General features: G+C 33.0%; 2 protein-coding genes and 1 pseudogene across 2 annotated transcripts; 2 read left to right on the top strand and 1 right to left on the bottom strand.

Moving 5' to 3' along the window:
* Nucleotides 1–337: 337 nt before the first annotated feature.
* On the top strand, nucleotides 338–1676 carry LOC146942259 (ATP-dependent zinc metalloprotease FTSH 4, mitochondrial pseudogene; annotated as a pseudogene).
* A 2650-nt stretch (nucleotides 1677–4326) lies between these two features.
* On the top strand, nucleotides 4327–8924 carry LOC146942258 (ATP-dependent zinc metalloprotease FTSH 4, mitochondrial-like). Its single transcript, XM_085756199.1, has 7 exons — nucleotides 4327–4585; nucleotides 4971–5058; nucleotides 5147–5413; nucleotides 6137–6379; nucleotides 6506–6630; nucleotides 6938–7414; nucleotides 7763–8924. The coding sequence occupies exons 1-7, from the start codon at nucleotides 4559–4561 to the stop codon at nucleotides 8663–8665; spliced, it is 2130 nt and encodes a 709-aa protein (XP_085612325.1). The 5' UTR covers nucleotides 4327–4558; the 3' UTR covers nucleotides 8666–8924.
* Nucleotides 8925–15598: 6674 nt separating this feature from the next.
* On the bottom strand, nucleotides 15599–16835 carry LOC146942257 (NDR1/HIN1-like protein 6). The gene has a single exon (XM_085756198.1). It carries the CDS (start codon nucleotides 16699–16701, stop codon nucleotides 15919–15921), a length of 783 nt encoding a protein of 260 aa, XP_085612324.1. The 5' UTR covers nucleotides 16702–16835; the 3' UTR covers nucleotides 15599–15918.
* Between the last annotated feature and the right edge of the window lie 8743 nt (nucleotides 16836–25578).

Genomic DNA, 25578 nt, shown 5'->3' with positions numbered 1-25578 from the left:
CACATGTCAACCATGATGTCCCTTGGTCAAAAGGTAAAGCAATTTTTGGAACAAACTCTCACTCTCGTCTTCATCTCTCTCACTCACACACATCAAACCATTCTCTGTTCCACCTTCTATCAATTTTCATCTTCTTCAAACTTACTTTTTTTCTTACTTTCCCCTAAATTTGTAAAAAGGTATATTTCACTAAAAAGCTCACACTTTTCTCATCTGGGCAACTCTCAATCTCCATCACTTCAATTTGAAAACTTAATGGTCACAAAAGGAAATGTTTTTTCTTCAAAGGAGAAATATAAATCCACTTTAGAGTTGCAGATCCAAAGAGTTTGAAAGATTTGTATACTTTTATCAAATCAAAAGGTTTATCTAATTTTTCACTTCTTTTATTAGAAGTTTTGAACATCGTTAATGGTTATCTGAGATGTTTATGGCTTTGTTGGTCTGCGTTGGTAAGAGTAATGTTGGCAAGAGTTATTTCCGGAGAGGCTGGGGTTCCTTTGTTCTCATGCAGTGGAAGTGAATTTGAGGAGATGATCGATGGTGTTGGTGCACAAAGGGTGAGAGATCTTTATGCTGCTGCAAGAAAGCATTCGCCTTGTATAATCTTTATTGATGAGATTGATGTTATTGGTGGAAAAACGAAATCCAAATGACCAAATGTACATGAAGATGAAGTTGACTTTACATCAAATGCTTGTTGAGTTAGATAAATTCGAACAAAACGAAGGCATTATTGTAATTGCTGCTACTAACTCTCCTGAGTCACTAAATAAGGCTTTATTTACACCAGGGCGATTTGATCACCATGTTGTTATTCGCAATCTAAATGTTATTCGCAATCTAAATGTAAAAGTTGGTTAATGTTGCTGCCCTGAGGGCTGCAAAGGACTGTGCCAAAGTCGTGAGCATGCATGATTTAGAGTTTGCACTGGACAAAATTTTGATGGGAAGTGAACGCAAGTCAACTGTTATATCTAAGGAATCAAGAAAGATTACTGCTTTCCATGAGAGTGGCCATGCCTTAGTGGCAATCCATACTGATGGTGCGCTACTTGTTCACAAGGCAACTATAGTTCCTCGTGGGACGGCTCTTGGCTTTGTTTCACAACTGCCTGACAAGGATCAGACCAGTCATTCCCGTAAACAGATGCTTGCCGAGCTTGATGTTTGCATGGGAGGTCGGGTTGCTGAAGAGCTAATTTTCGGAGAAAATGGAGTTACTTCTGGTGCGTCCTCAGATATATCTAGGGCAACTATTCTGGCCAGGGAAATGGTTGCTAAATATGGTATGAGTACTGAAGTTGGACCCGTCACTCATCATTACTATGATCAATGGAGAGGTATGAGCTCAGAAACTAGGCTTCTTATTGAGAAAGAAGTGATGAACATGCTTGATTCCGACCAAGGTTATATCCCAGCAGCAACAGCCGCAGCCACATGTAGTCGAAGCTTGGAGAAGTTCACGGTCCGACCCAACAGTTGATTCCGCTACTGCGGCCACTGCAGCTGCAAAGGCTCAAGGAGTTGACCCGGTAGAATCTTAGCGCGGAAGACTAGAGCACATGCTGCAAATTAATCGGTACTGGATTAATATGTTCTGATAGTAATCTATTTGGTGTTTTTGTGGTTCCACTTCTGTCCGTTGAACTCAACTCGTGTCTTCAGGGTGAAGTTGACTCCATACTGTGTTCAAATATCCTTTATGAGTTCCCATTATTTGTTTTTAAGAATTATTTTGTTCCCATTATATAGGATTTTCATTTGTCAAAAGTAATCATATATTATCTTCAAATTTTTCGCTACTTTCTTTCTCCTTATTTATTATCCTGATTGAGATCAAAGGTGAATGCTAGGTTGTCGTCGGAAGCAATGCGCTATATAGCTCGAGTATAGCGTCAAATTAGCTTAGTGTCAAATTTGCAATGACTGCTACATTGCCCATACATTCGAAAATAAGCAAAGTTTTGCACATTTTTGTGAATGGGAGTGGGTGAAGAAGTTAATTTACGAGAGGATGATTCGTTTTGGAACATGGAACATAGGCACTTTTACAGGAAAATGTATGGAAATAGTGGACACTATGGTAGAATGATCAATTTTATGCACCTACAAGAATCTAAGTTGGTGAAGAGGCAAAATAATTAAACAGATTAGGATTTTAGCAGATTGGTAAAGTTATATCGAGAAATAGGGTAGATGTTATTGTTTACAAGGAGTGAAAAAAAGAAGGGTAAAATATGTTTTTCGTCCCTGTAATTATAGGTCATTTGAATTTTCGTCCCTGAGCTTACTAATCCTCCCATTTCGTCCCTGTAAAAGTTAATCACTTGAAATTTCGTCCCTCGCCCCTTTTAATCACTGCCACGTCAGCAAATTACCAAAATGGCATGAGAAATGACGAAAATACCCCTGACTTATTTTTTTTTCCTTAAAAAAAATTTCAAAATTTTGAAAATTCTTTTTTTAAATTAAAAAAAATCTGAAAAAATAATTAAAATTCATAAAAAAGTTTCGGAAAAAAAATGTTAAAATTAAAACTGAAAAAACTGAAATTTTTCGGAGAAAAAATCGTAAAAAAAAATTCGGGAAAAAACTGGGAAATTTTTTTTTGTGAAAATTATTTTTTTAAATTAAAATATCTGAAAAGATAATTAAAAAACATAAAAAATTTCGGAAAAAAAATGTTAAAATTAAAACTGAAAAAACTGAAATTTTTCGGAGAAAAAATCGTAAAAAAAAATTCGGGAAAAAGCTGGGAAAAAAAATTTTGAAGGAAAAAAAAACAAAAAAAAAAATAAGCCAGGGGTATTTTCGTCATTTCCCATGCCATTTTGGTAATTTGCTGACGTGGCAGTGATTAAAAGGGGCGAGGGACGAAATTTCAAGTGATTAACTTTTACAGGGACGAAATGGGAGGATTAGTAAGCTCAGGGACGAAAATTCAAATGGCCTATAATTACAGGGACGAAAATCATATTTTACCCAAAAAAGAATATTGTAGATATAAAAATGGAAATGTTAACAAGTGCTCTTAAGACGCTAGTTTAGAACTTTAAAATAGAAATTTTATGTTGGAAATTGTGCATTCAAGACATTGAAACAACAAAAAGTAACTTTTTCTATATAAAATTTATCAATTATTTTTATTATTATTTTTTTTTTTTGGTACAACAATTATTTTTTTTTTTAAATCTTTAACAAGTGCCCTAGCATAACCCATATAAAAATGAAAGGAGATCGGACCGTGATCCTAAAATATGTAGTAGAACAAGTTCAAAAATTTAATTATGATAAATGTAAGAGCAAGACCAAAAAGTAGGTATATAGTCTATAGCTTGTAAATTCACATGATTAAAAACTGTGTTTGGTAACTAACATTTTATCTTGAGCTTCTATAAATATATAAAAAAAAATAAAAAATTATCACAAGCTTATATATTATTTTATAGCTTATTTTTAAATAAAACTCGTTTTTACTTTATATATTAGGTTTAATTAAGTAAATGGTCCCTATAAATATTCAAAATTTTGTTTTTAGTCCCTACAAAATAAAATCACATTTTTTAGTCTCTATGACATTTTCCTTTAGCATTTTAGAGACCAAAAATATTGACGGAAAATTTTACAGGAACTAAAAAGTACGATTTTAAATAGATTCAAAAATATTGACGGAAAATTTACAGGAACTAAATATTGAAGGTCCAAAATCAAAGAATCTTCAAATTACAGGGTTGGAATAAAAAAAAATTACAGGGGGTAAAACGGAAATCGCTAATATTACAAGGGTAAACATAAGAAGAACTTGTAAATTACGATAAAATTTTATTTATTTGCATAAACTCAAGATAAAATGTTAGTTACCAAACACGGTTTTTGCATAAACTTTTTGTTTCTAATTAACTGACTGTCATTTTCAAAGTCCAAGACATCATTAAATATTGTTTTACTTATATTACCCTTAGAAATTTATTGCAGAATGAAAAATATATAAGATAACATATTAAATTATTAAGGTTATTATGAGAAAAAGATAAATTATTGTATAAAAGTAGTAAAAGTATTTTATTTTTTTTTTACACAGAAAGTATTTATTGTTTTGGTTTGTGCAACAAATCAAAATGTGATAATTCAAAAAAATAAAAAAATAAACAAATGGAGTATTTTATAAGTTCAAAATAAGTCAAGGAGGTTTTTATTTTTTTTATTTAATTAAAATAAAGAGGTGTGACGTGGCAGGTTGTGAATTGTGAGATTGATCCAACGAAGTAGAATGGTTGAAAACTTGTGCAGCTTAAAACAATCCGTTTCCGTATAGGTCTCTCTGTTTTCACTTCCTTCACAAGCCTAAGGTACGAAAACGAGCGTGTGCAGAAAAGAAGAAGAAGAAGAGAAGCACGCTGCATAAATACATACACAAAGATTGATTAACCAGTAATGTTATAAACGAAGAGACAGAGTTTCTCTGTTGTTTTTTCCTCATCTTTCATCTCCAATACGTTTTTCTCTGCAACTTCACAGATTTAACAGACTCGGTTGTTCTATTGATTACGGTGACATGGCTTGGAGGCGTTTGATTACGCAGGTTAGTTTTTCAATTCATCAATTTTCATTTCATACAATCTATTTCTCTTAATTCTTCTTATCATTTCCCAAACCCTAACCTAATTTTACGGATACCGATGCCATTGTGTTCCTCAGATTTCTTGTTAATTGACATCAAGGCTCTTTTATTTGTGGAGATTCATTTAGGATAGGATTAAATAAGTTGTTGAAACCAGCTTATGAAAATCATAAGTGCTTATGCCATTAGATAAGCTTAATTAAATAAGTCATTCCAAATAGGCCCTATATATATAGAGAGAGAGAGAGAGACACGATTGTTTTGGGTCCAAGATTACATGTTATGTATAATTATCTGGCGATTTGGTTGTTTATTTGTCATATAATTTTATAACTTATTGTTGCAGGTTGAACGGCATCAATCAGAATTTGGAAAAGTCAAAGGTTTATTGACTAGAAACTATTTATCTCCTAATAAGTTTCAAGGCTATACAAGTACGAATCTGTTGTTCCTTTATTGTATTCAGTTTATATTATGTTCTCAACATGTGTGTTTAAAGTACTTACGCTCAAATTTATGTAGGGAATAGGCTTCTCTTCTCCCAGGAGAGATCCCAATCCAGCTATCTAGGAAATCTGGCCCGACGACTACGTGATTCATCTGAAGCTGAGGAGGAAGTCTCTTATCTCAAAGAACTTTACCGTCGAAATGATCCGGAAGCTGTGATTAGAGCATTTGAAAGTCAGCCATCTCTGCATACAAATTCTGCGGCACTTTCTGAATATGTTAAAGCATTAGTGAAAGTTGATAGGCTGGATGAAAGTGAATTACTTCAGACATTGAGAAGAGGTGACTATTTTGCTAGAACTGCTCATTTTCTCTTGACTGTGTTTGCATTTGATCATGCATTGCCTTTTCTCTGTTTGACCAATATTAACCTTTTCAAGGAATTAAGGTTTCCCCCCGGCTAGAAAACCAGACATATGCTTGAAGCTTGAAATGATCATAATTTGATTAGAAAGCCGAGTTAAGCATGATTGTGCCTTAAGTAAAAAGATAAAAGCCATGAATTTATTTGTATTGAATTTAGAATCTAAACTTGCTGAGTGTTATGATTTGAGGTTGAACATTGCTACAAAATTCACTTGACATAGTCTTCTATTTATTTTTTTTGAACAAGGACATAGTCTTTTATTTATTGATTTAAATATTAATACTTAGCTATTTTCTCTTATTCACTGCTAAGTTTTTTATGATTTATATTAGGAGGGAATCATTTTAGCATAATTTTTTGGATAAAATCATTACATCAATATTTTCTTGAAATAGTAAACTTATTGGTGTATATTTTGGTCCTGTATCCATTTTAGTATATATTTACTGCTAACCAGTGAAAGTCTGTCTATATGGTATATAATTTCATTTACTTGAAAATTTGGAATTGCAATTGCAATTGCACACTTGTCGAAATTTGTTATTTTCTTCTTTTCAAACTGCTCTTTGCATTGAACATTCCTTTGTTTTGCACATTTTACAGACCACAATTATAACCCAAAGTATCTGAATTTTCAGGTATTTCTAATTCAGTGAGAGAAGAAGAAAGTGGTATTGGTGGCCTTGCTGTTCTTAGAAATGTGGGAAAATCTACAAAGGATGGAATTCTTGGAACTGCAGGTGCTCCTATTCATATGGTTGCCACATCAGAAGGTGGAAGTTTCAAAGAGCAAATATGGCGTACAATTAGGTCTGTTGCAATTACCTTCCTTGTGATATCTGGTGTAGGAGCTCTCATTGAGGATAAAGGAATTAGTAAAGGTATTACTGTGTTATTGTAACTTGCAAACGACTTAGCTTAATTCAATGTTCAATTTGAATTTGGTGGGCACATTCTCTGTTTTGCTTTTCATTTTTTTCCCTGATAACACTTTCCACCTTTCTTAGGACTTGGTATGAATGAAGAAGTGCAGCCCAGTGTAGAGACCAGTACTAAATTTAGCGATGTGAAAGGTGTAGATGAGGCAAAGGCTGAACTTGAAGAAATTGTTCATTACCTAAGAGATCCTAAGGTAGACATGTGTCATAAGCTATTCGAATTTGGTTAATCACTTACATGTGTCATGGCTCAGTTACTGTTTCCATCGGTGGCCAATATTTTTCTTATTAGAATCTGACAAAAAGTTTGTTTGACATTCTTAACATAAATGCTTATAACGGTCCGTGCTCAGTGCTCTATGATGAACCTAAATTTTGTGTGACTCTCTTGACATCATATCTCATTTTCGTGCTTAAGTTATGTTATGAAAACTTTATCATGACCACGCTCTAGCCTGTATTATTGTGCACTATCTTTAGATAACACTTCCCTTATCACAGCGCTTTACTCGTCTTGGTGGCAAACTCCCAAAAGGTGTTTTGCTTGTTGGCCCGCCTGGCACTGGTAAAACAATGTTGGCAAGAGCTATTGCTGGAGAGGCTGGGGTTCCTTTCTTCTCATGTAGTGGAAGTGAATTTGAAGAGATGTTTGTTGGTGTTGGTGCACGAAGGGTGAGAGATCTTTTTGCTGCTGCAAAAAAGCGGTCGCCTTGTATAATCTTTATTGACGAGATTGATGCTATTGGTGGAAAACGAAATGCGAAGGACCAAATGTACATGAAGATGACTTTGAATCAAATGCTTGTTGAGTTAGATGGTTTCAAACAAAACGATGGCATAATTGTGATTGGTGCTACTAATTTTCCTGAGTCACTAGATAAGGCTCTGGTTAGACCTGGGCGATTTGATCGCCACGTTGTTGTTCCCAATCCAGATGTAGAAGGACGCCGGCAGATTTTGGAATCTCACATGTCAAAGGTGCGTTTTACTCTTCTGGAATAATGTTTTTGTCTTGTATGTTGGGTTGGATGGCTTAAGAATGTTTTGAGGCACAGTGCTTGCACTATATTGGTGCAAAGCATTGTGTAGTATGATTTCCTTAAGCTATGATTGGGTTACTGCTAGATACTTCACATGAGTTAACAGCCTAACACCCATGATGCTTTTTGAATTATGTTTATTTTTGTTCGAGTTTTATAATTTAATTGTTAATGTGCACCAATTGTGTGATATAGTAAAGGTTGTGTGAGAATATGGATTGGTTAGAACTTAGAAGTAAACTGTAACGTCTGCTCTGGTGTGTGTTTCATTGGCAATACAATACAGATTCTGAAGGCGGACGATGTTGACCTGATGATCACTGCTCGGTGTACACCTGGTTTCTCTGGTGCTGACCTTGCAAACTTGGTTAATGTGGCTGCCCTCAAGGCTGCAATGGACGGTTCCAAATCCGTGAGCATGCATGATTTAGAGTTTGCACGGGACAAGATTTTGATGGGAAGTGAACGCAAGTCAGCCGTTATATCCGAGGAAACAAGAAAGATGACTGCTTTCCATGAGGGTGGCCATGCCTTAGTGGCAATTCATTCTGATGGTGCGCTACCTGTTCACAAGGCAACTATAGTTCCTCGTGGGATGGCTCTTGGCATGGTTTCTCAACTGCCTGACAAGGACCAGACCAGTCATTCCCGTAAACAGATGCTTGCCGAGCTTGATGTTTGCATGGGAGGTCGGGTTGCTGAAGAGTTAATTTTTGGAGAAAGTGAAGTTACTTCTGGTGCATCCTCAGATCTTTCAAAGGCAACTAAGCTGGCCAGGCAAATGGTTACTAAATATGGTATGAGTACTGAAGTTGGACCTGTCACTCACAATTACTATGATGATGGGAGAAGTATGAGCTCAGAAACCAGGCTGCTTATTGAGAAAGAAGTGAAGAACTTACTGGATAGAGCTTACAACAATGCTAAAACTATTTTAACCACCCATGAAAAGGAGCTTCATGCGCTTGCAAATGCTCTTCTGGAGCATGAGACACTTACTGGAAGTCAAATAAAGGATTTAGTTGCGAAGGTCAGATCCCAGCAGCCCCAAGCGCAGTCAAGTGTAGTCGAATCTCAGGGAAATTCTCGGCCCAATCCAGCTGCTGCCGCTGCTGCTGCTGCCGCGGCCGCTGCAGCGGCAGCTTCTGCTGCTGCAAAGGCTCAAGGAGTTGCACCGGTAGGATCTTAGCGTGAAATATCAACGACACATTATTCTAAATAATCACTACCGGATTAATATGTGCAGATAGTAATTTATTCGGTGTTTTTGTGGTTCCACTTCAGGCTATGGAACTCAACTCGTGTATTCTGGGTCAAGCTGACTCCATATTTTAGTGAGTTGAAATATCTTGTAGGAGTTCCCATTAATATTTTAATAATTGTCTTGTTACTTTTATATGGGATTTTCATTCGCAAAAACTATAATCATATATTTATTTTATCCATAATTTTCCCTTTCCTTTTTTGTCTTTATCTACCTGTGTGTGAGAGATAATGATTTTCTTTGTTACCATGATATTGGTAATAAGTTTCCACAGCTTTACAATGGCTAATATTCGCTGAGAAACCTACGGGATACACAAGGTGGATTCTTCCTTTCGATCATATTTTTTTCATACGCATGATATAAGGAGTTCAAATCCTGCATAACTTGGATCAATCCATTGTTGGTGGAGAGATATAATCATTTTGGACACAAGATGATATAATCATTTTGGACACAAGATTTTACGGAACTAATTTGCAATCAGTGATACAAAATAAATGATTTAGAGAAGAGAAAATTTTAGAACTAATTATTTTATTGAGTGAAAGCAATTCGAAAAATGAGCAACAAGTTTTAGAAATACTTGCACTCTTCAAAACCAACGAAGATTGTTCAGTTTGTAAGGAGTACCAATTGTTGCCAATGTGATATCTCTTTTGTGAGTGATTCAAAAGTAACTCCGTAAACTTTTTTTGGTCTTGAAGTATGCCATTCATGATAAGTTGTCATTGTTTTTTCTTCAATACTATATTTGTGTCAATACATTTGTGTCAATACATAGGAGTCTCTTGTAAACAAAATTTGTCTTCATATTCAATCATTTACTATTAATTTAGTCTTTATATTCATTCACTTACTATCAATTTAGTCTTTCTTTGCTAACAAATTCGATCCCCATGAGTATAGCCTAACAAAAGACAAGATGTCTTCTGAATCTTAAAGACCTATTTGAGAGTTGGCGACAAAGTCTAGGGCCAATGGTTTACTCCTAATCTTCTTGGATGTGGTAAATTTTCTTTAGTATTTAATGTACGGGATTCAACTCGGTCATATTTCTAAATGGAAAAATAGGACGCAGCCTTGAGAGAAGATATCTTATTATCTACTCATGAAACAAAAACTGGACTAGATATAACAAAATTCTAACTTAATCCATGAGTGGATGGTAGGATTGAACCTCTCTAATTCATCAATCATTTGATGAATACCAAGTTTTCGAAGGAAAAAAAAAGATAAAGAAAAAAAGAAAAAGATAATTATTTCTCTTTTCCATCGTGTGAATTTAATTTGACTGCCGTCAGTTTTTTTTTTTTTTTTGAGGGAATTGACTGCCGTCAGTAATTAGTACTAATTGCGGAAATCAAATTTATCATTTCCTTACTTTCGTGTGACACCCGCAGTCAAGTTTTTTTTTTCTTTTCTTTCATAGCTCTCGATATTTAACATTTTCAATTCATTAGCATAACCAATCACATATCTAAACTTTCAGATAATTGTTTCTTTGATAGTAAGCTAGATGTTCAATAATTAATGCAGCACAAACAAATGTTATTGCAATCATTTTTTTTTTGTGTAATGCCAATTCCAAATCATTTGCATGGACCATTATACCAAAACACAAGCAACAGTTGTTGATGTTTACTTTTCTCCGCGGGTCTGTTCTGGAGTCACAATCATAAAAATCGACAACTCATATAAGTCATAACTTTTTTTCTCTGTTCTTCAAAAACAGTGTTTGTCACCAAACTACAAACACTAACCACCGCAACAACTAGTATGAATATAATTTGTGCTTGACATTGTGGTTTAAAATTTTGCAATCGTAATTACTGTTGCTTAACAGTTTTAGAGGTCTCTTTTTTATATACAAACCAACGGGTACTCAAAACGTGAAAAAATTTAAACGCTTTGGATATAGGAAAGTTAGTTATAACTTAATACACCAAGAGTTCTACCTTGCTTATTACATAAAACTAGACCCTAACCCGTGCGATGCACGGGTTTGTTTCGATTTTCATATATAAGAATCAGGTTTCCTATATTATTAGTTGTCGACATGTTTAAATATATTATGTATAACATTTCAATAAAGACTACAATGAATAAAATGCACCGAAGTTGGAACTCGTCATACAAAATCTAAACAATGAGCAAAATTTAAACAATGAGCTAATTAAATAGTTCAAAATACACATCAAAGGAAAAAAAGTTACTGTATAAAGTTAGTATGAGAAACATATCAAGTGATTCAACCATATAAGCCTATAAGGTCACCTACATTTTCATTTTTCAAGACATATGTCGTAGGAAAAATGAGGAAGAAATGGTTGAAAACCGCAGACTTTTGGGTTTAGTTTGCGAAGGAGAAAGGAGAAAAAAGGGTTCGAAACTGTTTGGAAAAAAAGAAAAGGAATTAATTGGTTTTTTGAAAAGGGAGTTTAATATTGGATATCATGTAGTGGAAGCCAAATGCTAACACAAAATCAGCAAGTGGCTTGGTGGTTAAAATGCTTTGAAGCAACCAACATGGCATGGGTTCGAATCTCTGAAGGGATTTTTTTCATAAATATTTTTCAGAACCCTAAAAAAAGGGCGGGATTAGGGTTAATCAGGGTTGCTTGCAACACTGTTTGACATTTATATATATTAAGATAAGATTGTTTTTATGTGCTCCAATACCTTTGAAACATTGGCTACTTTTTGTTGAATAGATTTTTTTTTATACAATCGTTGAATAGAAAGTTATTACGCTCCAATTGGTAATTATGGCTACATTCAATCGCTAAACAAATCAAGTGAACACCTCTATGTATTCCAATACCTTTGAAACGTTGGCTAGTTTTAGAGTTCCCTACAACCCGTTAAAATTGTAATTATGGCTACATTTGCAATGACATGTGAAGCCCCGATACTTCAAAATGGATGACGTATCGTATCCCCTGCGTATCCTGCACCGACACCTGTCTGATACTTCCCGATACGTATTAGAAGAGTATCCAAAGATTAAATTTTATTTTTTAAAAAATAATTATCCGATACTTCCCGATACGTATCAGGAGGGTATCCGATAATTATCTTGCACTTATATCTGCCCCAATATTTCCCAATTAATGTTAACTAAAATAACTTAACTCCTGAGTACGGATGTGTTCTTTTTTGGATATAGTGTTTATTTTTTGGATAGATTTAGTATAACACTAACAATGTTCCTTTTGGATATAATATAGCAGTGATGGTGCTCTTTTTGGGATATATTGTTTATGTAATTAACTAATCATCACTCTCTTAATCGTCAATATTATTTATATTTATGTTGATGTGCTACGAGTCTATGACTGGTTTCTTTTGTTTGTTAATATATTTGCATATTAAAAAAATGGTTATAATTATATTGTTCATTTAATTATATAAGTTTTTTTATTAATGTATCCTAGCCGTATCGTATCTTGATTTTTAAAATTTTTCCGTATCGACGTATCGGAGCGGTATCGTATCCGTATCGTATCTCGTATCCGGGCTCATAGGCAATGACTAATATTTGTCGGAGAGCATGTCTGATAAATAAGGTGGGTTCTCCATACACATGAGTCAAGAATCGAACCTTTGACAATATCTTTAAGGGTCCAAGTCTCGTACAACTTGGACAAATCCCTTGTTGGACCAATCCATTGTCTTGTACAACTTGGATCCGAAAGTAACTTTGTAAACATTCTTTGAGTCTTGAAGTTTGCTCTGACCTTAATAAGTAGTCATCGTTTTTTCTTCAATACTATATTTTTGTCAATATGTAAGAGTCTTTTGTAAATAAAATTTGTCAAACAAATCAAGTTACCACCTCTATGTACTCCAATACCTTTGAAACGTTGTCTAGTTTTAGAGGTCTCTACAACATATTAAAACTGTAATTATGGCTCCATTTGCCGTATTTGGCCACATTTTAATGTAATATTGAAGTTCTCATTCTACAGCTAGAGCTGTAACCACAATTTAGAATCATGTTTGAGACTTGAGAACACTCAACTTCCCACAAGAATCTAGTGAGACTTATAATATAGTAGGACATAATTAAGATACATAATCATATTATTTGTATCTAAAGTAACACGAGATAGGAGAAAAAGAAAAGTACGGGGTAAAGTCAAGAGTGGGACACAAACTGAAAAAAGAATTGGAGGATAGATCCAAAACCCAATTGCTTGCCGACCAAACTCAGAAGAACCATAGTAACCACGTGCACCCAAATTAAGGCACCTATCACAATCACGTACTTCATTTGATGATAATAAATGAAAAATCACTTAAACAGTAAAGAATTATAGATGTTATTTATGAGAGAAGAAATTTTGAGTACTAACAAGAAGTAGTTATTTTTCTCCCCATTTATTTGTCGCTTCCATTTTTATTCTATCCTTCTTAAATTTTTTTGCTATCACTATATCTAAATTTCTATACATGAAACAGGGTAGGCCCGTAGAATCTAATCCGATATGAGTGTTTCGTCTTCACATATGTGGTATTGTGGTTTCGGAGGAAATAGTGATTTTCATGGCTGAGATAGGTACCCATGGGAAGGGTAGAAAATAGAAAGCATTTAAAGATTGTACAGAACCCACTACCCACTGCCTTCAGATCTACGGACACAATTTTTTTGGGATCTATGCTTTGGCCATGAATTGAAATTTTGACCATACCACTTGAAAAAATAAAAAATAAAAGGCATATTTGTGTCCCACCCCATGACTCCATGAGTATACAAGAGTATACTATATTTTAAAGGGTCTTGTTAACGAGTGCCCCCGAGGCACTCTTTAAGCATCCCAAATTTAGTAATTATTCTTTTAAAAAGTCAACTGTTACAATTTTCAATGCATTCAATACATCACTTTTCATTAAATACTTACTATTTAAAGGGCTTAAAGAGTGCACCGGGGGCACTCGTTAACATTTCCCTATTTTAAAATAAATTATGAACGGCGGTGATTAAACAATTTTACTCCCTCCGTTTCAAAATGAGTGTCGCTTTAGTCAATTGCACACAAATTAAGGAATAGAATAAAGTAGTTAAATGTCATAGCAATTTTACCAAATTATCCTAATCAACTATTGGTTTGTTTTTTATTAAAGAAATAATAATACTTTGGAAGTAGTGTAACATAGTATTAATTGAAAGGTACGATTGAAAAGAAAATGTTATTATTGCATTGGAAACTGAAAGTGACATTCATTTTGAAACAATTTTGTAACATAGTAATAATAAAGCAACACTCATTTTAAAACGGGGAGTACTTATTTAGGATAATTTAAATTGATAATCAACAACTTTTAAGAAAATTAAACCAATCCTCTTAGAAAAATTTGGACTATTATTATTATTATTATTATTATTATTATTATTATTATTATTATTATTATTATTAATTAAAGAAGTAATATCAGCTGTGTTTCTTAGAAATGAATGGCACAAATATAGATGCCACCATACATAATAAAAGTTCTCAGTTATGCTAAATGGCACATGCACCACTTTGTATAATTATTTTACAAGCTTTGTGGAAATATTTTTTGTCGATAATATAATTGGAAATCGATTTCTTAAAAAGAATAAATCAATAAAAATTACTCCCTCCGTCCCATAATACTTGACACAGTTGACCTTATTACGCATGTCAATGCATAATTTTGAGCTTAAATATCTTGAATAATATATTAGAAAAAATTATGAAAATTTGATATTTTGAAAATACTCATCAAGACAAATCTAACGACATCTTATATGATATTATTTATCTTTGTATATTGGTAGAAAAATAAGGTCAAAGAAATGTCAAAATTACACATTTTCAAATGGTCATCTATTGCAGGACGGAGGGAGTAGTTTTTAGCCGAATAATAGTATTAAGTTATGGATTTATGGTAGCTCAATTGAAAGTGACAATACTTAGTAATATGTATGGATTGAAGTTCAAAACCTAAATACCATATTTATTCGAGATGAATTTCTATTAACTATTCGAAAAAAAATAATATATGTTTATAAATCAAGGTTTAGTACACTCACTTGCACTAGACGGTGGTTCCAAATTCGAATCAATATAGCCTTCGTTTGTTTTATATGAAAAAAAATGTTCGATGAAAAGAAAATAAGAATCAAACTACGTAGGGAGAGACTTTTTTTATTTTTTTTACTCACTGCCGTTGCTAATTTTATATTTTTGTGAACCAATCCTAAGATAAGAAGATAGATAATGAATTTCATAGCAACTTAAGGAAACTTTTCCGTTTTATAGTGCCAAGGTTAACTTTAATTTAATTGAAAATTATATAAGTCTATGATATAAATAAACTTTCAAACAACATTTTCCTATTCAATAACATAGATAAGATAGGATAGGATGAGAACTGTCAACAAAAAATAACATGGGATGAGAACTTTTTTCAACATGTGTTTTATTTATTCACTTTCATTTCGATTTTTCATTTATTAAATTTTGAAGCAAGACAAAATACAGTTCCCTCGTTAACTTATTTTCTCTCAGTAAATAATCGATCATTAACTTTTTCTTCATTTTTATTAAGATTATATTTATTTTATTTTAAAACTAAAATTATTATCTTATCTTTTACTTTAATTTTTTTTAATGAACAAACTATTGTAAAGAAGAAAAAAAAATAATGACAATATTTTCATAATAAAAACAAATAAACATAATTTTTTCCTCACTTTCTTTTTCAAACATTTTTCAACCACGTTTCATAGGATTAGCGATTAATCAGACAGAAATCTAATGAAAAAGCGAAATTAAAACTTTTTTTTTTTTGACCGACAAAACATATTTAGATATAGATGAGTGGTAATTAAAATTTCAAACCAGATATATTTGCAGTTGCATTGCATTGCATTACTATTAAAACAAATTACAATGATCCAAATCAAAAACAAAAAAACTCAAATCAATTTTTAATTTCCCCTTACAAATTTGACCTTCTCAACACATTTTCATCATAACCATAATCAATCCAGTCCAAAAAAATAAAATAAAATAAAAAAGGTAATTATGAAACCAAAAAAGAATGAAATATAAAATTCAAAATTAAAAGAGTTTGATGATTGGATTGATTATTAGTACTGATTAACAAAGAATCATCAATAATAATAGTAATTATCACTCACAAAACTAAAATGAGAATTTCCAGATCTTGATTCGAAGATCCACCTTACATTCTGAGTCGATAACAGAAGCCACCGACGGCGACTTACCGGCGGGCACAGTTCCTCGAATTCCTTCACACGTCACTCTAATTCCAACTTTCTTACTCTTCAACCATTCCATCTTCATCTTCACCTTCGTATCCATCTGAATTGTCACCGGAAAACCTCTCTTCTTCTTCAAACCCGATCTCAAACTAGCCAATGATTCTGTATCCAGATCTTGAGAATTCGACAGCACTGATCGGAGACTCGTTTGATTATTCTTACCGGAATCAAACGCCGGCAACGAACCGTTCCCGATTTGAACGGAATCGGAGAAGGCAGTAACAGTGAAAGGCTCGTAGAAGAAAACGAGGTGGTTGTTAGGGTTTTTAGCGATGAGTGTGAGGTTGAAGAGTGTGGTGAGATGTGAAGGTGAATCAGTTGGAGTTTTGAGATTCATCTTAGCAATGCGGAGGTTAGTGATGGAGAATTGTGGTTGGTGAGGATGGTAGAGTACATAGAATACAGCACCGACAATCGCAACAAGAAATGCGGCGCCGAGAACGGTGAGGATTGTCCAGAAACAGCAGCAACAGCAGAGGCTACGGTTAGATCGACGGCGACGATTGTATTGTCGAGGACGATAAACTTGACGGTTTGGATTGTAAAGCTGAGATTTAACTGGAGCTGGATTTCCGTTACCGTTGGTTGCGGCGACGCCGTTAATTGCGCCGTTACCGTTGGGTTTGGAAGGTGGTTCGGTCATTTTGTGAGTTGAAGAGAGTAAGGAAGAGATGAGAGGAAAATGTTGAGAAATGAAGAAGTTTTGTAGTGGAGTGAAGAGAAGATATTGGAATTGGATTTGGAACAAAAAGTGGATGCTTCCTCTACACCAATATTGGTTTGGTCTTTTTATCTTATTCTATATATTTTGTTATCTTCTTCTATGTGTAAAATTTTGCACCGGTGATTAATTTTTGAGTAGAACTATAGATTAACATGAGATAAATGATAGAGAATCTTAACCAATATCTCAGACACATTGATTAAGCAACCAAAACAGATAGATTTTTATAAAATTAAAAAAAAAAAAAAGTAGTATAATTATGTCTTCGTTAAAGTTAAAATTTATATTTTTAAAATAAAATTTTTATTTAAGGATTCTTTAATCAATCCATCAAGGAGACTGTTTAGCAATATTCTAAATGATATAATCATTTCCTTTGTTTGGTTGAAGAGAAATAGGTGGGAGAGAAATTGAGAAGAGAGAAATACAAGAGATATTGTCTATTTCTCTTGTTTGGATAGGAGAGAAGTTGGGAAGAGAGACACAAAATTGGTGGGACCCACCACTTTTTACAATCTCCCCTATCCAGCGAAGAAAGTGAGAAGAAAGGGCATTTTTCATTCAATTTCCATTAGTACCCCCTTGTCTTTTTCCATTTTTCACATTTGTACCCTTTCTATGATTTTTATATTAAACATTCTTCTTTTTCCGTTGAATAAGTTTCTTCCTTTTCTTTTATATATTTTTTTTTAAGTTTTATATAATTTGTTGATTAGTAAGAATAAATATTACCTTTTTTATGTATTTTCTTGTCAAGTTGGTGAAAGTTGAATAAATTTCATGAGAAATCAAATTCAAAATAAAAAATATATTGAGCTTTTCATTTAAGGGTATTTTTGTCATTATAAAAAACAAACACACTTCTCTCTCTTCCATTTCTCTTATCTTTCTCTTCAACCAAACCATACATCAAATCTACTCTATTTCTCATCTATTTCTCTCTTTTCACACTCTCTCTTACCTATTTTTCTCTTTACAACTTCTCTTCCAAACCAAACACACCCTTAGGGTCTCTTTGGTAGAGGAGAAAAAGGGGAGAGAGAGGTTGAAGAGAGAGAAGTTGAAGAGAAATCCAACACTTCTCTTGTTTGGTAGGGGTGAGAAAGAGAGAAGAGAGAGTTCGAACATGTGGGCCCCTCACTTTTTAGAGTCTCCCCACATGTGAGAAGAAAGAGGCGAGAGATGCTACTTGTTGTTGCTTTTCCAATTATACCCTCTCATTGTGTCATAAAAGACAAGAAAATGGTTTTGCAGGTTATACTATTGTTGGTTATGTTCTTTCCATTGTTGCTATTTCCATTGTTGAGCTAATATAAAAATAATAGTATTTTTTGAGCTAATATAATTTGAAAATGAATTTAGGAGAAACTATTTTTTTGCATCAAGGGTAAGCTAGTTGTGGTATTTGTAACTTTTTTTTTGTTGGACATGTATTCGTATTATATAACGTTAAATACCGGTATTTTGCTATTTGGCAATTATATGTTCCTACTGATTTAAAAAAAAATGTATACATTTCGTTATTTCTTTATAAGAAAATATATAAATTTTGTTGAATTAATTAATTAATTTGGTTGGAAATGTTATATAATGTTGGGGTATTATAGTACTTTTCAAAATAAGCAATACTTCTATCTTCTCTATTTCTTCTCCCTTTCTCTTATACCAAACAACCACTCAAATCTACTCTATTTCTCACATACTTCTCTCTTCTCAATCTCTCTCTCTCACCTATTTCTCTCTTCAGAAATTCTCTTCTACACCAAACACATCATTAATCAAATATTTTTCATATGCAATCGTAATTGATCTAATCTTCAACCACTGGTTCAAATTTCTTACTACTTGGATCAATTCTATATTTTATTTTTTCACAATTGAATCAATTATTTGTTAATGGGTAGTGTTAACTTGTGCCTTTAGAGCACATGTTAAGAAAACCTAAAAGAAGAAACTTCTTATAAAATTTTGTGCATTTAAATGATTAAAAAGTTAAATATTAAATGCAATGCACACATTCCAATAAATTTTTTCTATATTTGAATTATTAACTTGTGGCTTGAGGGCACAAGTTAACATTTTCATATGTTAATTGGTTTTCTATTTTTTATTTTTGCAAGTAAATTGGGTTTTTGTGGGTCTTTTTAGCTTTAGTTAGTACTTTGTTTGAATTTCAGAGTTTATATTCTGTCTGTCTAATCTAGTTGTGCAATCCTAGTCTAACCTATGGTTATTTTGGTATTGAGTGATACTTGCATTTACTAATGTCAATTGACTTGAATTCCAAGTCATAGTTAAATTGATTTTTGTGCCGTGTTATATAATTCTGCTTATATCCAGCTCACACGTCACTCGCAGCTTTTTGTACTAGTGGATTTGTTGGCTTGTTAACATGTGATTGAGTGAACACTCGGGAAACATTATTGGGTCCCGTCCACTCATTTTCAATCTTTTATACTTCCTTCGTCCCTATATCTAACCACCCATTTGACTTTATTTTTGTCCCTAAATCTAAACCCCTTTTCAAATTACTAGATGCATTTATTATTTTTTCCTAAACATACCCCTAATTAATACTACTAACTTATCTTGAAATTTAAAAAGTCAAATTTAATACATATACAAACAAGGGACAATATGGTAATATTAACACACAAAACAGACATAATAATTACACTGACAACTTTTCTTAAGAAATGTGAAAAAAGCAAAGGGGGGTTACATTAAGGGACGGAGGGAGTATTTTGAGAGGCACTCATTTTCAATCTATTTTTAGTAGGGTCAGCAAAAATACCCATATTCATGGATACCGGGTAAAATACATCATGGATACGGGACGAGTAGTTAATGGGTATATTTGATTACCCAATATTATATGGATATTGACACGGATTTGATTATATTCATACGCATGGGTATACATACCTGATAATAAATTAAATAAATTATTAAAATATCTTTATATATTTTATTATTTAAAGTTGTTACCTTATTTAAAGAAATTTTACCGTCCACCTAAGATTTCTCATTAATAACCTATTTATATTTTTAAATATTTTTAATTCATCTTATTAAGTTCACCGTTTCCTATTTCATTCACATCATAAAAGAGATTCTTTCCCCAACAACCCTGCCTTACCCTGCCTTTATTTTTCTTCAATTCCCATTGCAACCATCCTTCTTCTTCATTAAAACATAAGTCTTCTTTAAAACATAAGTCTTCACATACAAAATTTAGATGTTTATTTGCTTTTGATTTACTTTAAGAATTTGTTTAGATTATGTAAGAATCATGAATTTTGAATGATTTATGAAATTTTGAATGAATTATGTAAGGATATTTAAAAGTTGAAGTTTAAAAAAAAAGTTATTCTTTGAACCAAAAACTAAATGAATTCAAAAATCCATGGGTATCCATGAATACCCATGGATACCTCAATACCGGTGGGTACTCGCATAATGGGTACCCATGAGGGTACGAGACGGACACATGTATCATATTATCCGTAACCATAGGTATCCATTGACAACAACGTATGCATACAAAGGTGTTAACCAACGTTCTATTTTCAATATTATCTCAACATTTGCTCTTTTGTTGTATGAAATCGACGAAAGTCATACCACTTTGCGATAGTCCTATTTTAAATTGTAGAATTCATATTTATTTGACTTATTAAATATGTGAGTATTAGAGAGTATTAAAAATAAAGTGTGTATGCACACTTTTTTCCTCATTATTTTTCATTCATTAATTTACCTTTAATTGATTATTTTTCGACCCCAAATTTACATCACTACGTTTTTTACACATTGTCCACTTTGAATTCTACCTTTACAATTTTATCATTTGCAAAAGGTGTTTGGTTGAAATAAGGTTTGTGGATGTTATATATAAACTACTGTTAATTTCAATTAAACAATTAATTTTGATTACCAAGCAATGTAGGTCTTTTTTCCTTAAAAAAAATAATGTAGAATTTTTTGGTGTTTTGGAGCATGTTACAGATAGAAAAAAAAAATATGCATTGTCGTTGCAAATTAGTTTTAGATTGACGTCCAATATCAAATCACCTCTTTGGATCTTTTAAATTTGACAAAAATAACAGAGTAGTCTTTTAAGTTTGTTAAGTTTTAAATAAGTCCTTTAAGTTTTTTCAAATTTTCAATAGAACCTTTAAGTTTTTTTAAGTTTTAAATAAGTCCTTTTAACTTTAATTTAAGACACCTATTTGAAGTTTTTTTAAGTTCTTAAGTTTCATACAGGGGTCTTTAAAGGGGTAATAAGAATCTATTTGAAATTTATAAAACTTAAAAGACCAACCTAATATTTTTGTTAAACTTGAAGATCAAAAGAGGTATTGGCCTAAATAAAATAATTAATAATTTTATTAAAAAATTGTCACAAAATACAAAATAAGTAGGTTCTCACTGAATGATAGAAATATGTTAGATGTTGTAGGATAGCCATTAAGATCCTTTATATACAGAGAGTGGGGCTACAATTATTCCAAGAGTAACTCTAAGATGAGTTATTAAGATGAGTTAACACTTAATAACCCGTTATAATTAATGAACTCTACTAATTTAACTGTCAAAATAAAGTTCTTATTTAGCAGGTTCATTCCACAAAATTTATAAATTTTAAAACTAGGCTAAAATCCACTTTTTGCCCCCTAAGTTTGCAAAAGTTGCGATTTTGGCCCCCTATTAAAAAAAATAGCATTAGTGACCCCCTATGTTTAGGGAAATATGCTCTTTTGACCCTCTAACATAAGGGAAATATGCTTTTTAAACCCCTTATCTTTAGAAAAAGTTGCAATTATGCCCCTATTTTGGGACACGTGGCCTCTTCTCAGTAATTTTTGGACGAAGGGGGCCAAAAATGCTATTTTTTTTAATAGGGGGCCAAAATCGCAACTTTTGCAAACTTAGGGGGCAAAAAGTGGGTTTTAGCCTTAAAACTAATAGATACATCAATAAATAATTTCAAATGAACGTATAATAATGTAGAGAAAAAGAAACTAAATAAATGTTAATAGTTAGATTACACAGCTTGAAACTTGAAAACAAATATTCTAAGGAGACTAATTTGAGACTGAGGGACATTTACCATCACGGCCGCTGGAATTTCTCTCATCTCACAACTCATATACCTCTCAATAGTCAACTCCAAATTCAAATATCTTTATCGACGAGTCTTCCAAAGACATCAAGATTTGGACTCATTTTCCAACAGGTGTGTACTCTGTTAAGAGTGGTTGACGTCAAACTCTCTTTCTTTTGCAGGTTAGACTCAGCATGAAACATGGCAATGGATTTGGAAGCTTAACCTCCCATAGAATCTGAAGCATTTTATTTGGTTGGCTATGCATAGTAACCTTCCAACGAATGCATTTCGGGCTGGTAGATGTTTAACCTCAGATTCATCATGCAAGAGATGTGGAGCTAGTATTGAGTCACTTCTTCACACCTTTGGAGATTGCCCTCTCTCATTGGCGATTTGGGATGCCTTGTTGTTCAACAAAGATACAAATTTTAATTCTCAGGATTTCAATTGGTGGTTCAAACATAATGCCCTTGCTCCTAATGGTAATATCTTCGTTATTACATGTTGGGTCTTATGGAAGGCACGAAATCGTAAGGTTTTCAATGGAAATGATTGGGTAAATTGGGTTTGTCTTAGCCATATTCATTCTCTTCATTCAAATGTGGTGGTGCACCTTTCTAATGATGCAATTCAGAAGCCCATTAGACAGGTTAAATGGTTTCCTCCTTTGAATAATATCATCAAAGTTAATGTTGACGGTAGTTCTTTTTCTAATCCTGGAAGATCAGGTTTTGGAGGTCTTATTAGAAACAATAATGGTGAGTGGTTGATGGGTTTTTCTGGATTTTGTGGTATTACTTCTTGCTTGGAGGCCGAATTGTATGCCATATTTCATGGCCTTCGTATTGCATATGATGCGGGCCACAGGAACATTATTCTTGAATCAGATTATAGGATGGCTCTTGATTTAATCATGTCGGATGTCCAATCTCGTCATCCTCATGCTCCTCTGATTAGTTAGATTGTCCAACTACAACATCGAGACTGGATTGTTAATTTTCATCATACCCTCCGTCAAGGCAACAAGTGTGCGGATTGTCTTGCTAAGCATGGTGCTTCTTCTTCGGATGCCCTAAAGTCTTGGATTGTTTGCCCTCCTCAACTGCATCATTCCCTTCTGGATGATGCTCTTGGAGTTGCTCGCTTGAGATTGTAGTTGATTTTGTTTATATCATTTCTTCTTGATAAAAAAAATATATTCTAAGGAGGTTTCTTCTCTCATGATTTTACTGCGGGGACTACCCCTATAAATAAAAAACCTTGTATGTTGGAAATTTGTCCCTGTAGAGATGGGAACGGGGAGAAAGTTGCCCAATATTCATTTTTTGAATAATTTCCATATAACAATTTAGTATTGAAGAGAAAAATATTCTTTTTATAGAAGAAATGTAATTATTTTAAACTATCTATAACTATAGTTTGATAATCATTTTTGTTGTTTTCTTTTTTCTTTTCTTTTGACTGACATCATTTTCATTGTTGCATTTACTTAACTCCAAAGTCAATTACTACCTTACCTAGTTGAAACTTGCTCTTCACCCTGCACATTTCGCTCGCGCCCTGCAGCCATGCCCAAAATGCCCCCGCGCTAGTTAACTTGTGCAAGTTTAAATTAATGCGCACGTTAAGTTACGTGGCGCAAGTTAAGTGGCGCAAGGCTACTTTTTTTTAATTTATTTACTATTTTCAAATTATGTTATTAACTTTATTCTAAATTATTTTGTTTATATTAATCTAAATTATTTTCTTAACTTTATTCTAAATTATTTTCTTAACTTTATTAACTTTATTCCAAATTATTTTATTAACTTTATTTTGAAATTATTTTGTTTACATTAATCTAAATTATTTTCTTAACTTTATTCTAAATTATTTTCTTAACTTTATACTAAATTATTGATTCGATATTATTCTTTAAATTAATACAAATATAAATAAAGGTAACTACAACATTAGAAACTAAAAGCAAATATAAAATAAATGAACAGAATTGAGGCATATAATAATATATCATTTTATTAATAATTCATACAATAATTTTGAACGTATTCACTAAATCTACTTATTTTCTCCTTGGGGTAAAAAGTAATCAATCTTCGTGGGGTAAAATAGTGAGCAGCCTTCTTGGGGAAAATACATCATCAACCCTTGGGCTAAATTTAAATTTGGTTTTTTTTTACCACAAGAAGTTCTTTTTACCCACGGTAAAAAGTTTCAGCGGTTAAAAAAGCAGGTTTAAAATTATCCCAATGGTCGATCACTTCCCCAAGTCGGCTACTCACTACTTTACCCCGACGAAAATTGATCACTTTTTACCCCAAAGAGAATATTGAAAAGAAAAAAAAAGAAAGAAGAGAAATAGAGGGAGAGAGTGAGGAGGGGGAGAAAGTGATATGGTGTGAGGAATTAGGGAAGTATGGAGGGGTATTTATAGGTAGAAATGGGAGCCTAGGTTGTAACTACCATAAATGTGGTAAAAAAAACGTGTAAAGGTTGTAAAAAACGTGTAGATTGAAGGTTGAAAATGTGACCACCGTCCACAAAAACGTGTGTTCTTGAGGACAGACCACCGGCCAACGTGCGTGAGTTAACTCGCGCATAGGCCAGTGCTGCGTGACTTAAGTCACGCATTGATTACAACGTGCGTTAGTTAAGTCACGCAGCGTGACTTAACTAACGCAAGGGTATATTTGGAAGGCTTGCAGGGCGCGGGCAAAATGTGCAGGGTGAAGAGCAAAATTCTACCTAGTTCTATCTGAGCCAGCGTGGCCCATGGAATTGTCCCGTTTAAATCCTATTTGGGCCCATATCACCATCTTAGTACCCTATCTAATTTAGATATTTGTTATTTTCACATCCATTGTTTCATAGAAACATATCGGAATGACCAAAAAATTCAACGGTAGTTAACTACCGCCGGTTTTCTAGTTATAGGCCAACGGCAATTAACTTCCGCTTAAGTGTTTTTGATCATTTTCATGTGTTTTTAAGAAACAATAGATGTGTGAAAAGCAACTTTCTCTAGTTTATTCTTGTTTGAAGAATGTTATAGACACTCTTTTTTAACACTCTAACATCCACTTTTTATTAGATGAAATTCATGAGTATCGCCTTTTAAAAATGGATCTTCCATATACAAAGGTTTTATTGAATAGGAAAATGAGTGTTAAAAGAATGTTGACAAAAGGGTATTCTTAACATTTCTCTTTTTTATTTATAAGAAAAAAGTGACTATTGGATAAATTTATTCGAAGTAGTGAACGAAAGGGTACAGTTTGCGTGTGCCTTTAATATTAAAACCATCAAAATCCATCATGGGGACATCCAATTGAAAATGAATATCATTGAAAAATTGTGAAAGTAAAATACTTTGTAGTACTATTAGTTACCCTTGACCATTTGGTAGAGTTTCTACAAGCCTTTGGAACCAATTCTGAAAAACTCAAATTGAGTTTTCTGGTACAAAAATGAATAAACTCATGTCTCAAATATTTAAATGCGCCTGAACTTGCTGGTCATAAATTGTGACCGGCCTCCTGTCTAACGCGTCAAATTTTGCATTGAATATTTTCACCATGGTTAAACATATTGGTAGTAATATTTTTTTAAAATTAGATAATTATGATTACCACAAAAAAAATCCTTTCTCTCAAAAAAAAATATCTTTGTCAAAAAAATAAATCAAA

Source organism: Medicago sativa, chromosome 3 (assembly GCF_051527215.1).
Source record: "Medicago sativa cultivar Bolivia chromosome 3, Bolivia_mono, whole genome shotgun sequence".
In the NCBI taxonomy this organism is placed as follows: Eukaryota; Viridiplantae; Streptophyta; class Magnoliopsida; order Fabales; family Fabaceae; genus Medicago; species Medicago sativa.
Note: the sequence above shows the minus strand (reverse complement) of the source record. Positions and strands in the feature narration are given on the sequence as shown.